Below are 15,629 nucleotides of genomic sequence, written 5' to 3'. Positions count from 1 at the left end.
TTGAATAGCTATTATAGCACAATTTGGGTATCCAAAGTTCACACGATATCAGTGAGAATAACTTCCTTCACAGACCCAGGACGAACCCCATTTATTATTTTTTATCACGTTATATTTATTCATAAAACGTGAACCTATAAGAAATTAGCTTTATAGTTTAAAAAATAGCTATAATTTAAAAAAAAATATAAGTATCAAAAACGATGTAGCGACATCTATTGACTAGAAACATTTTAAATCAAACCTTAATAGTTCTATATCTCATTAACAGATGGCGTAAAAATCAATTACTTCGCACAATCATGCTCGTTATTTCACATCCCCGTAAGTGTATCCCGGGATAAAATCCCTGTTTTGTCCGAACGGTTTTTGGGTTCAGATTAAATCGTCCGGGGAGACCCTGGCTTAGGGGAGGCCATTGCGTTTACACAGTTCAATTGCTTTCACTAATCAGTTAATATCGATAATGTGGATCGATGGATGCAGGAATAGGGTAAACATTTTTACTTTATTGCGCTGTTTCATCAATTTTCAATTTGCTTGCGAATATTTAAGTGAGGAGGTCAATATTAGTAACAATTATTTTTCTTAAGGCTTATCTGAAACGTTGAAGGATAATAATTTGACACATTGTCAGCTTTACACCATTATATTATTACATTACCTTCATATTTTCAGCTTTCTACTTACAGATATTTTCATGCATTTTGTGAACTCCCTGTCTACCCTTTACTTTACCCAATTCATATCCTTATGTAGGTACTTTTAAAATACATTGATAATTGCTTACAAAATATAATAAAAACACCATTTTTCTTTCTTATTTTTTTGTCATCTCCCATGTTTCGTGGGTTCGGCATAAAGCATTTCCTCTCAAAAATCAGCTGTACTCTGTGCGTCTAAAACTACGAACATAGCTACAAAGAGCTTCGCAGAATGATAAAAACAAGAGACAGGTTAGAATTGTGGTTGACAAGCGTCAAGTGGGTTTGTTGCTGTATTCAGAGACATAAAGCTATTTGACGCGTAGTACACATGTTAGAAAAACCGGACATATATTATTATAGATATATCAGTAACATAGAAGGGACGATCCTTTGTCATGGGTTCGTATATCCGATCGGATATAGACATGAAGCCTTTCAGATCGGATATCATCACTTTGATAGACGATGGGATAATATAGGGTTATGTAGTGGATAGTAGAAGACGAAATGAGGTCCCGGGTTTGATTTTAAAACATGATTTTCAATTTGTAAAAGTAACATTTATTTATTTTGGTATAAATCCTTCGTTCCTAGTCATATTTAGATACCTAATTCACTTATTTTATTACAAAATTCTACTATTTCAGCCCCTTAGACATTGAGTTTTGAAAGAATGTGTAATTAGCCTGTGATCGGTCAGACCTCAACTATCTCCATGGCTAAATTTCATCAAAATCGGTTCATAAGTTTCAGCAGTTTAGCGGTTTGTGTATTGTGTGTAAGTGTAACAAACAGTCAGGCTTTTTTAGATACACACATTATTAGTATGGATGATGCTATTCATCAACTTTTGAGCTTCTATTAGGGAAAACAGGTGGTAATAAAAGACACTGATATTCATTCAAAATGCACTATATTTTATATTCTTTAGTTGCTATGTAATATTACAAACTTATGTATTACAAACGCAACGTATAACTCTTAAGAAAATATTGTTTTTACACAAAATTAACTATGGTACTTATGTATAAGTGTACATGTATGTATATTTATATATTGTGCTGTTTACAATCCATTCCGTGCTTAAATAAAGACCACAAATCGCGGTGACCACAGACATTTAAATATTAAAAGGTTGTAGAGTAAAAAAAACTGTGATTTGTTTTCTGCTAATTTCATGTGTGATTTGTAAAGAAATACGCAATAAAATACACAAGATAATTATTTGAAATAAGACAAAGATTATGTATACATATAAATATTTATGTTCATATTTTAAAGTTAAATATGCGACATTTTGGGGATTCATATACCTACAGAGCCTTACTTGCAGCTCCAAGACAAGAAAAAGAATAAGTGCTTATATTCATACGCTACAGGTTACCAAAAAGTTCCCGTAACCAAAATAAGGACCATAAACGATAAAGGATTATGCAATAACAATTAATTAAAAAGTAGACGTAAGTAAATTGTCTACAAATTAAGTTATTTACATTATTTACTTGCCATAAGTAAATAACAATCCAAGTTTCAAATTTCATTTAAATTCGTCAACATTAAAAAGTTGTAGCAAAATGTGGTAGTTTCAAGCCAAATTCCTGTCCTATAAGTTAAACCGGGAAAGTTTTAGTCATGCGGCATATTACAAACTTACTGTGGTCACCAAAAGCTTGACTAGACGAGATGTATGAACTTCCATAATGAACCTATTTATGCAAACAAGAACGAACAGAGCTTACTATGTTTCGTGAAAACGAAATTTTGTAAAATATTGCAGGATTGTGTTTCTTTTCTCTATTCTGTCTTGACAAGTAGTAGGCTGTTTCGGATAAGTTAGTCTTACATTCTTGTACCATAGTTAGTCCGACATTTTATTTTGAATCGAATTGCGAGAAAAAAACTAACTAACTAATAATTTTTTTGGCTGTTTATAGTGTTGTCCCACGTTAGTTTATAGAAAACAAAACTTTTTGCTAAAATGGGTTGACTTTTAAACTTTGGCGGGAAATAACTTGAATACGCATTTTGCCTTGCAAAGCCTGACGTTTCAGCGCAGGTTGCATTGACCGTGGTTGCAAGCTGACTCGGGCTGGTAAATGGATTGATTGCGAAAGTGACAGTGTTCCCAGTAAGTAAAAAAAACTTATTTGTATCACTCAAATGGTGGATTGGTTTCTGTTTGCATAAATAGGTCACATTTTCAAACTAAGCTTGAATAAACCCTTAAACTATAATTTACATTAAATTTAATGAAAACACGCATTATATGGTTTCAATGAATTATAGAAATGAAATGAATAAAATATTCATACATTTAATGTCTTTTCTTTTGTGTATTTGACTGTGAAATCGTGTAATGAGAAGCGGTTAGTTTTTTACTATTGCATTTAATTTAAATGCCTTAAACGCTCTTTTATCACTCATGTATAATATTTATTGAACAAAACAAGAGCGACTCCACTTACTTGTTCGGCTTGTGCCGGTCTGGTTCATTTACACATATTCGGTTTTACGGCCCGGCTAGGCAAGGAATATGCGTAACTTTAAGAAGTAATAAAAAATAATGACATAATTTAATTTAAAAAACAATTAAAATTGTATGATATTGTTTGGCAGGATTATGTTTGTATGATATATGTATGTATTTTATATAAAAAATCTAAATTTCACTGTTCAATTGCTTATAGATTGCAGATAGGCAACTTTAATCTATACTAATATTATAAATTCTATATAAATATGAATATTCACATAATATACGTAACTATTATATATTATGTAGTATATACCAAAGTAATGTACTTTGAAAGTTACATTAAGACTCAATTCACACCGGTCATTGGGCTTATCACGTATATCAGTTGATAACTAGTTAAGTGTACGACAAATTTATGGTCACTATTCAGTACATTGCTGTTTTGATGTAACGTGTTAATCACTACGATATAAGGGAGAAAACAATGTACAGTATAGTGGGTTTCAAATAGTTGTCGAATGAAATAAGGACACGCGGGCCCGCTGAAATCGTGTATGCGGAATTAAGACTGCAATTTTGATTCCTAAAGTATATATTAATTAAGTCTAGAATTATTTAAGTATGATATTGATCGCCGCTGCTCTTTCGGTGTGTTTTCAGCCTGAAAGTATTTACAGCGGCCTGTCTCTGCCATGCCGGTGAGAATTGAGCCTTCAGGTTAATTTAAGGTAACGAAAATAAATGAAAGACAATATTATTTTAGCAACACATGTTTAAGTAAAGGCACAAATAATTTAAGTACCACATTAAATGAAGTCTACATTGTATTCAACTTACATTTAAAATATACACGGTTACATTTAAAACACGAAACACAACTAACAAAGAAAAATAAGTAAATTTATTTCAAACTACATTTAATTTTAAATGAAGTTTTTATATATTACAATACCCAAACCCAGTTAATAGCCAGCTATATTATTTTTGGCACGCTACTAAATAACTAAATTCGTAAATATCTTATAATTATGTACATAGGAACAAATGTATTCACTTTATGTACTTAATATGTACATTTATTTACAAGACTTCATTTAGTCGAAGTACGGTTTCATTTAAATGAAGTACCTTCTTTCAGGTATATTATTTTTCATATTTCATGATAATTCTTAATAATATTTTTGGCATTTGTATGCCTTTTGAAGTAAAAATACAGTATTTTTAAGTACTTCTGGTACTAAGTATTGCATATTGTTATATTAATCCCTTTTACAAAGAGGGGGTAAATAATTGGGTTACAATGGTCCGTACACAAAATATAACATACACACGTTACAACACGTTTTTCACAATTTTTTTTGTTTATTCACTACTCTTATTAGTCCTAGCGTGATGATATTATAATAATGTCCTCCTAGCCGATATACGGTAGCCAATTCAATTGAAACCAGCCAACTGTGCAGGACGTTTATAGTGTCCAAGTGTGTGCACAATACACAGGTACACTCTCTATTCCATCACTCTCATAGCCCGGTGGGACGGATAACCGACACGACCAGTGAGAGGTCAGGCGCAGGACCGACGGCTTTACGTGCTCTCCGAGGCGAATTCTATAACCACAACTTCCTAACTCCGGGCAATCTTTGAGCAATTCTTTAGTGAACAACTTTAATAATAAATTTTGGTACTTGGGCAAATCACAATTACAAGGTAATTTGATTCCAAACTATGCAAAAATCACTTATCAACATACTTATATAGATACATTAACAACCAGACTCCGAATATACTCGTGGTCATCACACAAATATTTGTCCCGGGTGGGATTCGAACCCGCGCGGCGCTACGTTTATTGCGGCGAGGTGACCACTTTAACCACTGCGCCAAACGTGCAGTTGTCGTCTAAAACTCGTATGTATATAAAAGCGTTATTTAACAAGTTATGTTATATATTGTGTACGCCATAACCTTGACTTTGGTTGTCATTTTTCCATGAAAATATGGCAGTTGCCATAGCGTTGTTCAAACTAATAAAATTGTATGAAACGTTTGGCAAACTCATCAATCTTGTACGACAAGGACTTGCGTCATTAGGGGACGATTTTTGTACAATCTTTTAGGGGTGTATTTTCGTAAAATGTGTGATTAATTGGTTTATGAGACTTTTATTGTATGCAATGTTAGTTTATTTAATTTAGCAATGAAGGTTAATTGGATAGTTCAAATAATACTTTTTCCCTATGAATACTGCAATTTTTTATTCGTCACAAAATTAGTTCCTGTATTCCATAGGATTGATTATTATTTTATTTTGAGTGCATGTATAAAACATTCATTCTATTTGTTTATTTTGGTTTTGGTTTAAAAACTATGTAGCTGTGTAAAAACGGTATAAAATTCAATTCATTTAGATAAGGTCATTTTATTCACTATTAATTAAGATTTTAAATTGTATCGTCTTAAATTTTCACTCAATCGTTTTACAATGTAAACATAAAAATTGTAAGTAGAACAACTTTAACTTCGTCCTTAACAGACATAATAGTAAAACAAACCATTTTCACATTAATTGATTCCTAAAAACCTTACACTGTATAAAAATGTAGACTGTACAAAAAATCCCACCAAACATTTGTTCAAACATTGGAGCCAACATCGCACACACTGGCTAGTGCTGCTCTATCAATGCTCGCGTATTCTTTGCCCGACCGTGGCCTAGTGATGTGCCTGTCGGCTGAAACGTCGCAGGAACTGAAGGATGAGACTGAAAGTGACTCCATGTAGTCCGAAGTGTCGGAGGCGCCGCTCGATGTAGATTTTGTAGTCATTTGGCTGTGCCGCGCTGTGATGTCTTGCTCCACTGTTGGATGGAAATGTTGGTTGTTAAAGTTTTTAAAGGAGAGAATGTGCTTTTACAAGTTTTCGTTTATTTTTCAAGTTTTAATGTTTTATAGTTTTTTGATGACTTTAGGCAGTTGTTGTACCAACGACAAAACAAAAAAAAACAAAACTTAAAACGAAATGTTTTTTTTTGTTACGTTTCTATGTTTTTAGTTAGGAATAGGCTAGGTACTTGTCAAAATTTTGTTCCAATTTACGACGCTAAAGGGATGTTTTCAGTTGAGTTAAATTTTTATACCGATATAAACATGCTTAGAGCGAAATGCTTACATACATATATTTATTTGAACAACAAACTACTTTTTTTTTCATTTTTGTTTTATCCAGCCTAGAGCCTATATTAAAATGTTAATCAAGAAAGAATGTCAACTCACCAGGCCTCTTCTTCCGTCTAGTCAACGTATCAACATCACACGACGTCGCTTTAGTCAACGTCGCCACCTCCTCAAACTGAAAGGTCAGATTCTTCAGCGGATCTGACGAATTTGACTTCACGAACGCATGCACCGGCGTCAAAGATTTCCTCACTTGCTTATTATTCTTTATATGTTTCTTTATCGACTTCGCATTAGTTATAGGCATTTCAAACTCATTAAAATCACCTCTATGATGTTTCAAAGATCCCGTAGAGACCCCAGAATCGTTAGAACTGGATGAGTCCCTATTTTTATCAGATTTACTAGGTACACTAGACGAACGCCTAATTTTGACGGCGTCTCTAAACTTAGTCACTAACAAACTTTCAGTTTTTGATTCGGGAATCTTAAATTTGTCTTTCGGTTCAACGATTTCGAGGCTTATCTGCATGCCTTCGTTTATTCTATCAGTTTTAATTGCCTTTCTTAGTACAGTTGGAGTGAAAAGAATCTGACTGTTGAGGTAATCGTCATCATGTCTTTTGGTAAAGTCTGCTGAACTAGACCTTCTTGTACTTATAGTGTCTGACTCAGAATGCTGCGTAGGATCTGACACGTGGGAAATCCTACTCACATTATCCGAGTAATTCTTATTACTGTTGCTAGAAATACTGATCTCTAAAGGTTCCATGTGCATGTAGTTTAGATGTTCGTTACAGCACTCGGTAGACGGATGGACCGTGTTCGTTGTAGCTGTAGATATATCATCGTCATGTTCAGGAATGTCTTCTAACGCATCCAATTCTTCTTGACTGAAGCCGGCACTTCTTAGAATTTGTAAAGAGTTCTCGAATTTCTCAAGGGTAGTTAGGTCTATGTTAGCGTAGTTAGCGAAGTCTATCTCTGGTATGGGTTTCTTAGTGACTGGGGTTACGTTGACGTAGTTGGAGTGTTCTTCGGTAGTTTCGCTGTCTGTCTGTTTGTCTTGTTTCGTGTCGTGTGTGCAGGCGCAAGGCTGGCCGTTTATTAGACATTTCAGTTTCTTTGGTGTGTCGTATATGCTTGATGCGTCTGTGTGGGCGTCCGCTGGGTGCTCCTGAGAACAAAAGATAATTTTAATATGCATATAAAATTATTCATAACATTACGATTGTTATATCCGAAGGTAATAGGCAGAAGTGTAAGGAATACAGCCACGTTTTGCTTTAATAGCTATTACATGATTACAATTTTGTTAATTAGGTTATGGGATGAAATAGAAATAGAAACATTTTACTATTTCGAGATATTTTAGAACGAGTAAGAATGAAAACTAAACAAAAAGTTCGCTATATCTTACCTGTATCAAAGGCATAGGCGTTTTCGGAACATCATAATTCTCATACGGTCCACTAAAGGATTTCTTCCTGCAGCAGCAAGGTTTCTGCTGCCAACATTGACAATTGTTCCCAGTCTTGACCGGCACGGTAGGGGTACAGCAAGCCACCGGGCTCCCTCGCTTTGAGGACTCGAAACTCTTGTCAAGGATGCACGAACTGCGCGGTACACTGTACTCGGAGGCGCTGCCACTTGACCGGGAGTAGATCGATGCTCGGTCGGAGTCTGATCGCTTTTCTAGTATGTTGTCCATCGTCCAGACTGGGGACATGATGGAGCCGGGCGTGCCCATTGTTGATGATCTGGAATGTTGGAAGGTGAGGTTAGAAAATGGCGTCTTGTACTTTTGTGCTTCTAATTGACCTTAGATGAAACTTTCAATAAGACTTAGTCATGTGTAAACAACTGGGCCGGTTATGGGCAAAAAAGGACCAAGTAGAAAACTAATTTTGAGATAGGTGAAGATACTATACGAAAGCTAATAGATGTTGTATTGCAAATATTTTGGGATTGTTAACTTGATATTAAATTTTGATACGTCAACTAATAATGTATTCTCACACAATTTTGATACCAAAGAACACAATCTACGATTAAATTAAATCGTTCAATAAGAAAGTGAAATTCAAAACTACAGTATTTCAAACAAATGACACAAGTCTTTCCAATTCTATGTTTTTGTTTACAGATAAATAGAAAAATTATACCAAAAGGTTCATGCTAAGTTCTTACCTAGTCAAATGACTAATCTTCCCAATACAGCTGGCACAGCGCGGCAAGGACGTGGGTCTGCGGAACTTGTCTTCGGAGCCGTCCATGCTGGAGTCCAGCTCCGACAGACAGTGCATGGTCTGGCTCGCGGGACCCGCCCAGGAGGGAGACACGGACCGCAGGGACGGGTGGAAACACTCGTCCATGCAAGAACTCGCGTCGGAGAAACGCTTTTCTAGGACTGGAAAAATGTAAAAGGTTAGTTTTGAAGTTTTCACGTCTTGAGATATTTAGGTTATGAATGTCGTCATAAAGGTTTGGCGTGGATATGTTATACAATACTTTAAAGTGGCATCAAAGTCTTAACAACAGTTTTTAATTTTCCACCAAATGTTTGTTAGCCAAAACTGTGCGTGTAACTTAAAATACCCGTTTTAGTACTCAACATCGCGATAAATTACAATTGTGTCGACCTTGATCAAAAGCATAACTTCAAAATTCTTGAGTTTTGACTTTAGAGGTCATAAGAACTCCCCATGAACTATCAATAGGATAGAAATATATTCTAGCTACAAATTTTATCATGCAACTAATCAGAAAATCTCTCTCTTACCTGATCCACTTCTAGACGCTATGCTAAGTCGTGACTGCGCCTCATGGCTGTACACGTTGAGCAGTTCCGTCAACTCCCGGCCGCCCTCAGCCGCGAAGATGAACAGGCCCTCGCCCTTCCCGCAGCGCGAGCCGCCTTCCACGCAGAACCGCTTGTCTACTACTCCGTAACGTCTGAGGAAGATAATGTAGAGTATGAGCTACGAAGAAAGTGATGAAAGATAACCGATATTTTAAAATGACGATGAAAGATGCTATGTCTCCTCTGTCTGCCATCGTTCTACCGTGAAGATCAGCTGTTAATTGTACATAAATTTGATCACAATAAACGATTGTTTGGATATTGTCTATCATAAAATGTTTTATGCTAAGAAAATATTTTTTATAAAAAAATATTGTTTGCGTCTAAAGGATGAGATGAAAACCTGGTTCGTGCAATATTAAATTGCGATTCAGAGATTTAGAAAAAATATTGGAAACCTATTGAAAGATATGCAGTCTATGTGACCAATAAATAAATTAAACTTAATAAATAGCTTTCACCAGTTACTACAAAAACTCAAAAAATAAACCAAAAGCAATAAATTCTCAAAATATATACAAAGTTCAAGTGAAATAACTCAAACTTTCTACGTAATAGTTTTATCAGTTGGAAGGGCCACCCGCATGTATTAATTAACAAGTAAGTAGTAATCACGATTAATTAACAACATGATGTATAGTGATTGATTGTGGCCCACCAATGGCGAGGTGGTTTGTGTTTGTTTACAAATATGTATCTTTGAGTCAGTCTAAGAAAGATGAATTCAATTGGTAGAATGGGTGTTTAATTACATTATTTACATGAGATAAATATGCGTTTTTAAACTCTCGCGCCTTGTACGTATAGTATTATAATGCAACGGGTACTAAAGGTTAGTATACCTTATTTGTTGACCACGGTCGATGTAATTCGATCGAAACGACGGGTAAACAAATAAGGTTTCAAATTTTCAATCGCGTCGCGAAATTTTCAAACGCGTTTAAGACCCGTTGCATTATAATATAAAATATGCGTTTTCGAAAAAGTAATATGAGAATCTTTACAAAAATAGAAGTACTTTCGTGCCGACATTTATAGCAATAAGGCTTTATAACTTACGTTAGAACTTTCCTACAGCTGGCTTTTTGAAATTCTTGAAATCAATATTACATAACTTGAACTTAATATTTGTATTAGCTCGTCAGACTTTGTGTATCTTTATACACAAAGTCTGACGAGCTAATATTTTTATTTAATTGAGGTTAAAGGTAAAAAAGTGTCTTAACTTTTTTAGAAACTTAATTAAGCATAATACTCGAAGCGCTGTCGATATTCATTTATTATGCATCATGAAGTATGATACTTTAACTATTTGCGTTGTATTTAGAAAGAGTTTGGTACGCAAATAAAGGTAGTATATTTGTGTAAAATATTTGTACAATCAGTAGGAGAGCGTGAGAATCTTTTTTATTTGTTAAATTACATCGTACGTGACTGTATGTTAGAACTGCCCACAGCTGACATATATTAAAAAAAAGGTTGTGATTTTGAAATATCGAGATGAACTTTTATATTTGGATTTAAAAGTGTTTTTTTTTGTGCAACGCATTTTTTTTTCTGAAAAAGTAAACTTGCTTGACTATTTTGTCAAGCAAAAGTAGTATCTTTATTTATGGTTAGATCTCAAATAGGTTTTATTTTCTATTGCTTTAAACAACTACTTAAGAAGTGTAGCTTATCCTTATAAGTATTTTACAAACATGTATACAAATTGAATTGGATTAATGAGGATTACACAATTTATCTCTACATAATCGAACTCAAAACCTTTGCCAATAGCATAATACTTTAAAAACTTTAAGAGAAAACCCATTAAGAATTCATTAGCCTTCCTTAGTATCATGTCGTAGCAAAAAGTATCAAAAGTATTCATACTCCTTCGACCTTGCCAAATAGTTCGCCATCCAGAATCATGCTACATTCAACTTCATAGTTTAAGTTTGGAACGCGGCCAGGAGCCATCTTTAAACGGATATTGGACTTATTCAGGGCAAGAATGTGTCTGGCTGGTATTAAGTATTATGAAGATCATGCAAAGATTATCTAAAAATAAGGATGCAAGCACAAAATTTAGCGCTTATACAGATGCTTCTAAACATCATGTAATGTCACTAAAACACAGAATAAAGTAGGATAGCTGCAAGATAAAGTTAAGTACCTATATAATATCTAATAATTACCGAAGTCCCCGTCAATCTATCAAATTAAAAAAATGCGAAGTCAAATTGCAGTGAGTTAGTACTTCAAGCGTGTAAGAGATGGCAGCACCAGTATCTTAAACAGTTGCTAGTTATGTTATTGCATATTTTGTCTTGTACATCCTATCCTATTTTATCTGTTCCAGAATTTAAATTAAATAGGTAGTATTAATTAAGTTAAACTATGTAACAACGAAGACTTTTGTGTCACTTGCTCTAATTTGTTAATAACTTATTAAATACGAGTATGGTCTTAAGTATGTAATTTATATTAAATGATATCAATATAAATTATATGATACTCTGAAAATAAAATGTATAACAATGGCCTAGTATGTTTACAAATTGCAAGATTCCACCTCATTTCTTATTGAAAAGCTAAGGTATATATTACATTTTTAATCAAAAATATTTATATAAGTCCAGGCAACCGAAAGGATTAATAAACTCACGTAAAAGGAGTATCTATGTATTTTCTGTTCAAATATTGCGAAACGGAACGAACGGGTAGATTGGAAAACGAATAAGTTGAGTTTCTATGGAAGTAATTAAAATTGTCTACGGTCCGATGTTTCAACAGTTCGACTTGATTTCCTAGCTAAATACTCTCTCAGTTTCAATTTATTTTTATTGGAAACTGAACCTTTGGGAATCCTTTGACATTTTACCAGTTGTTTTAAACGTTATTTAGGAAATGCAGTGTGTTTAACAAGTGTGTGTACAACAATAGTGAAATATGAATAGTGAGGTATCTTTCCAAATAATGTGGTAAGTCCCCAACCCGCACTTGGCCAGCGTGGTGGCCTTAAGGCTTAACCCCTCCCACATGACGGGAAGAGACCCTTGCCCAGCCCAGTGGGACATTAATGAATTACATTTAGATATTTAATATTTTGTGATATGTTTTACGAAAGACAGTGTTAGGGAACGTAAATGTCTAATTAAAAACTGGCAGCCCGCCATCTTATCGATGACTTTGTGGTTTTAAACTTGAATATATATTTTTAAAAGCTTAAAAAACAATTTCTTACGTGTTAAAATATAGTAAATTTTATACCAACATCATCAGAAAAAATCATGAAAACAAATCTACAAAAACCACTACAAAAACTACAAAATTATATCAAATTAAACTCCGACATAAGCTTAAGTTAGGAACGTTACGGCAAACCATATTTTTTCATAATTTCAGTTCTAATACAAGTTATATTCAGGCAGTGAAGACAAAATACGTAGCCGGTTTAGCAAGTGCCCGAAAACCGTTTAAATATTAATGTGTTGCGCAAAGTTATAATTTAATCTGGATTTAAGGCACAACTTTTTAGCCAAAGTTGATTACTTGTTTGACCAAAGTGGAATTTAATTCCGTTTGTTGGTGTTGCATTTTCGTGTAGAGTGTAATATTTTAGATTATAATATTATGTTGTATTACCGGTGTATTTTGTAAATAATAGTCAAACTTTAAACTTATGATTATCTATAAATCGATAGCTGCTGCAACGGATCTTATTTTTATTATCTCGGGGTTAAATTGAATCCGTTTTTATTTACTTCAAATAGGTTTTTTAAAAGGGCGAGAGATAAATAGATTCCTTTTCGCTTTTTTAAAATTATGATAATTAGAGAAACGTACCGAGTTACTGTATAATAAATTCGATTATTACAATATTTTCTTATTTATAGCGCGGTACAATAAATCACAATCACAGAGTTTTATAAATCATTCCATTTCCTTCTTAGCATTACAAGTTAACAGAAACATCCAAATTATTTACAAGCAAACAGAAAATACTCTAAAATGCCTTTAAAATTTCAACCGACTGAAATTCGCATCTTGGAAAGTTTCGTCTTAATCCTGAGAGGAAGTTTTTAGAAAACAGACCACGGTGGAATTTAATTTTGACAGGAAATGCCTCCGATGGACGAAGCTGGAACATTTCACGGATGCCTGACGTTTCGTAGAGCGTGGCAACCCTGGATATGACAGATTTCTTTTTTTTTTACTGAGAATTTGTAAAATGTGCTGTTTATGAGTGGTAATTGTTTGTAACTAATTATATGACGTGAGTTTTCTTTAGTTAAATGTGGAAAGGTGGTAGTTGACTGAAAAAAATAAGCACACCATTTCAACAAGAATAAGAAATTAGAGACACAATTTGTGCTAAAATTTATGAAACTAGATTGTTTCCTCTGACGGCTACTTTATGTGAAAATGTTCTCATCTCATTATAATCCAAAGGATCCATTAATTAAGTATGAAAATTTATAATTAATTATATCGAAATGAAATGCACCGGTGCCGAATGGGTATGCCTTCTCTAATATAATATATCTCGGTTAAAGAGTCCGTCTTACACCACAAACGACGTCTGCGGAGACTGCACCAGACAGATCGTCTTTGAATTATTTTGATTCGCCCTTTTCTTTGTGCCACTGGAAATTGAACGGTACCTCCATTTTATTTTCTGCTATTGCCATGTCATTTCGTTTGTTGTGTTTGAAATACCTATGCGCTCTGAATATTTTAGAGCCCTTTGTGTTATGAATAAGTTTTTTATTTTTATTCGGAAATGAAGATATACTCCCGACTTTATTATGAGAACTCGTGCTTAATATTATGTTAATGCAACTGGCAATAAAAGCATTTACAAAGAAACAAACATTATCTTGATAAACGCACCCATTACACTCTTAGCAACAACAATAGCCATAATAAAATCCTTAAATATGTCCTCTGTTCCGCCCATAAACCATAACCACACACAAAAGAATTTTCACCGTTTAAAACTTTTATATCCGAATAAAACTAACACGCAACTTCCTGGCTTAATAGCGACACGTGTCGGAGTCATTAAAAAAAAACGAAACGTCAAAATCGGTTCGCGCCAGAAAATATTCGAATGGAATCCAAGTTCAAAAAGCGTTTGAATTCAAAATGTTATGCAACTGAATTTAGGAGTCAGCCGTGCAATATGTTTGTGAGTGGAATAGGTACATTTGCATTCGGTCGGTTAGCGTTTTAACATGGAGTTTTGTAGTGCAGTCACGTAGGTCTTTTACTAGGGAGCTCATCGTATGAATAAGGAAGTCGGCCGAGTGTGTTTTTTAAATGGCATTTAAAATTATGTCTTCGATTTAATGGAGACGTTTAGATGAAATTTTATGCGCGGAAGCTCTTTCCCTTTTTCGGTAGCCACTTTTGATTCATTCTTTGTTTCGTTTGGTGCGAGACAAGAATTTTTACAGACTTCATTTTGTATTATGCAGTATTATTTTAAATGGGTTCCTACTGCAATATTGTCGAACCATACTAGCAGAAGAGTGAGTAATTAAGTAGCTTATATACACAATTATTGCAATGCCTGAGAAGGCTACTAAGTTTGTCACTACCCTAATATAAGATCCTTTTGTTTATATAACTTAGTAAACTTAGTGAGCCATAAATGATTTGAATTTGAATTTAAGTAGTAAGGAAATTTATCAAAGTCTTTCAAAAATATCGAAACAGCAAATATATGAGCTTCACGAAAATGAATTTACCAGAAACAGGAAAGTAATCCATAACTAACATTCATTTGAATAAATTCTTGTAAAAACGTGAGAAGGAAATTTAAATTAATATTTCTTAGCTTTAGATATCTTACTTTAAAGGAACTAGCTTTTAAGTTAATAAAATGGCGGATAAAGTGTTGCTAGACTGAATTTACAGGTAGCCGGAAATGCCTTCAAATTGAAAATGTAATATTGATTCTTACTGTAGGCAATAACTTAATTATATTTTGATTCGGTTTATTGCATGCCTTAAATATTGTGGTAAATGATACTTTTGAAATTATGTGTTAAAATTAATGTGTTGATTGTTTTAAAGGGAATATTGGAAGGAATCCTAGAGATTTGAATTTTAGTGTTTATTATTTTTAGTTTGTTTATCACGTCGTGTCAATGTTAAGCTACAACGATAGATAGCTTTTTGCCCCAGAATTAATTCAACTTCCTGAGTAATTAATGGAATACTATACGAAGCATATCTTTTTAATAATATCAGGTTCTGCAAATTAGATTTTTTAAGGTTTTGAAGAATTTTTCATCATTATATAATTTTGAAAGTTCCCCATTTTTTTTTACTCCGGACTTGTCAATACAATTTTGTACTCAGTTAAAAAACCTTTTCATCCTTCAACCTACATATATTTCCGTAAACCGAGGGTT

General features: G+C 33.8%; 1 protein-coding gene across 1 annotated transcript in view; it reads right to left on the bottom strand.

The window, feature by feature from the left end:
• Positions 1-3,937: 3,937 nt before the first annotated feature.
• Positions 3,938-15,629, bottom strand: part of LOC142979579 (uncharacterized) — a 189,232-nt gene continuing 177,540 nt past the window's right edge. The window contains exons 6-10 of the mRNA XM_076124588.1: positions 9,142-9,314; positions 8,550-8,769; positions 7,780-8,119; positions 6,459-7,536; positions 3,938-6,043 (exon numbers count right to left, since the gene is read on the bottom strand). Coding sequence (XP_075980703.1) covers positions 5,820-6,043; positions 6,459-7,536; positions 7,780-8,119; positions 8,550-8,769; positions 9,142-9,314 — 2,035 coding nt within the window. The 3' untranslated portion in view covers positions 3,938-5,819. The remainder of the gene's footprint in view (positions 6,044-6,458; positions 7,537-7,779; positions 8,120-8,549; positions 8,770-9,141; positions 9,315-15,629) is intronic.

The sequence above is a fragment of the Anticarsia gemmatalis genome, chromosome 16 (assembly GCF_050436995.1).
Source record: "Anticarsia gemmatalis isolate Benzon Research Colony breed Stoneville strain chromosome 16, ilAntGemm2 primary, whole genome shotgun sequence".
Lineage (NCBI taxonomy): Eukaryota > Metazoa > Arthropoda > Insecta > Lepidoptera > Erebidae > Anticarsia > Anticarsia gemmatalis.
This window is presented reverse-complemented; position numbering and strand designations above follow the sequence as displayed.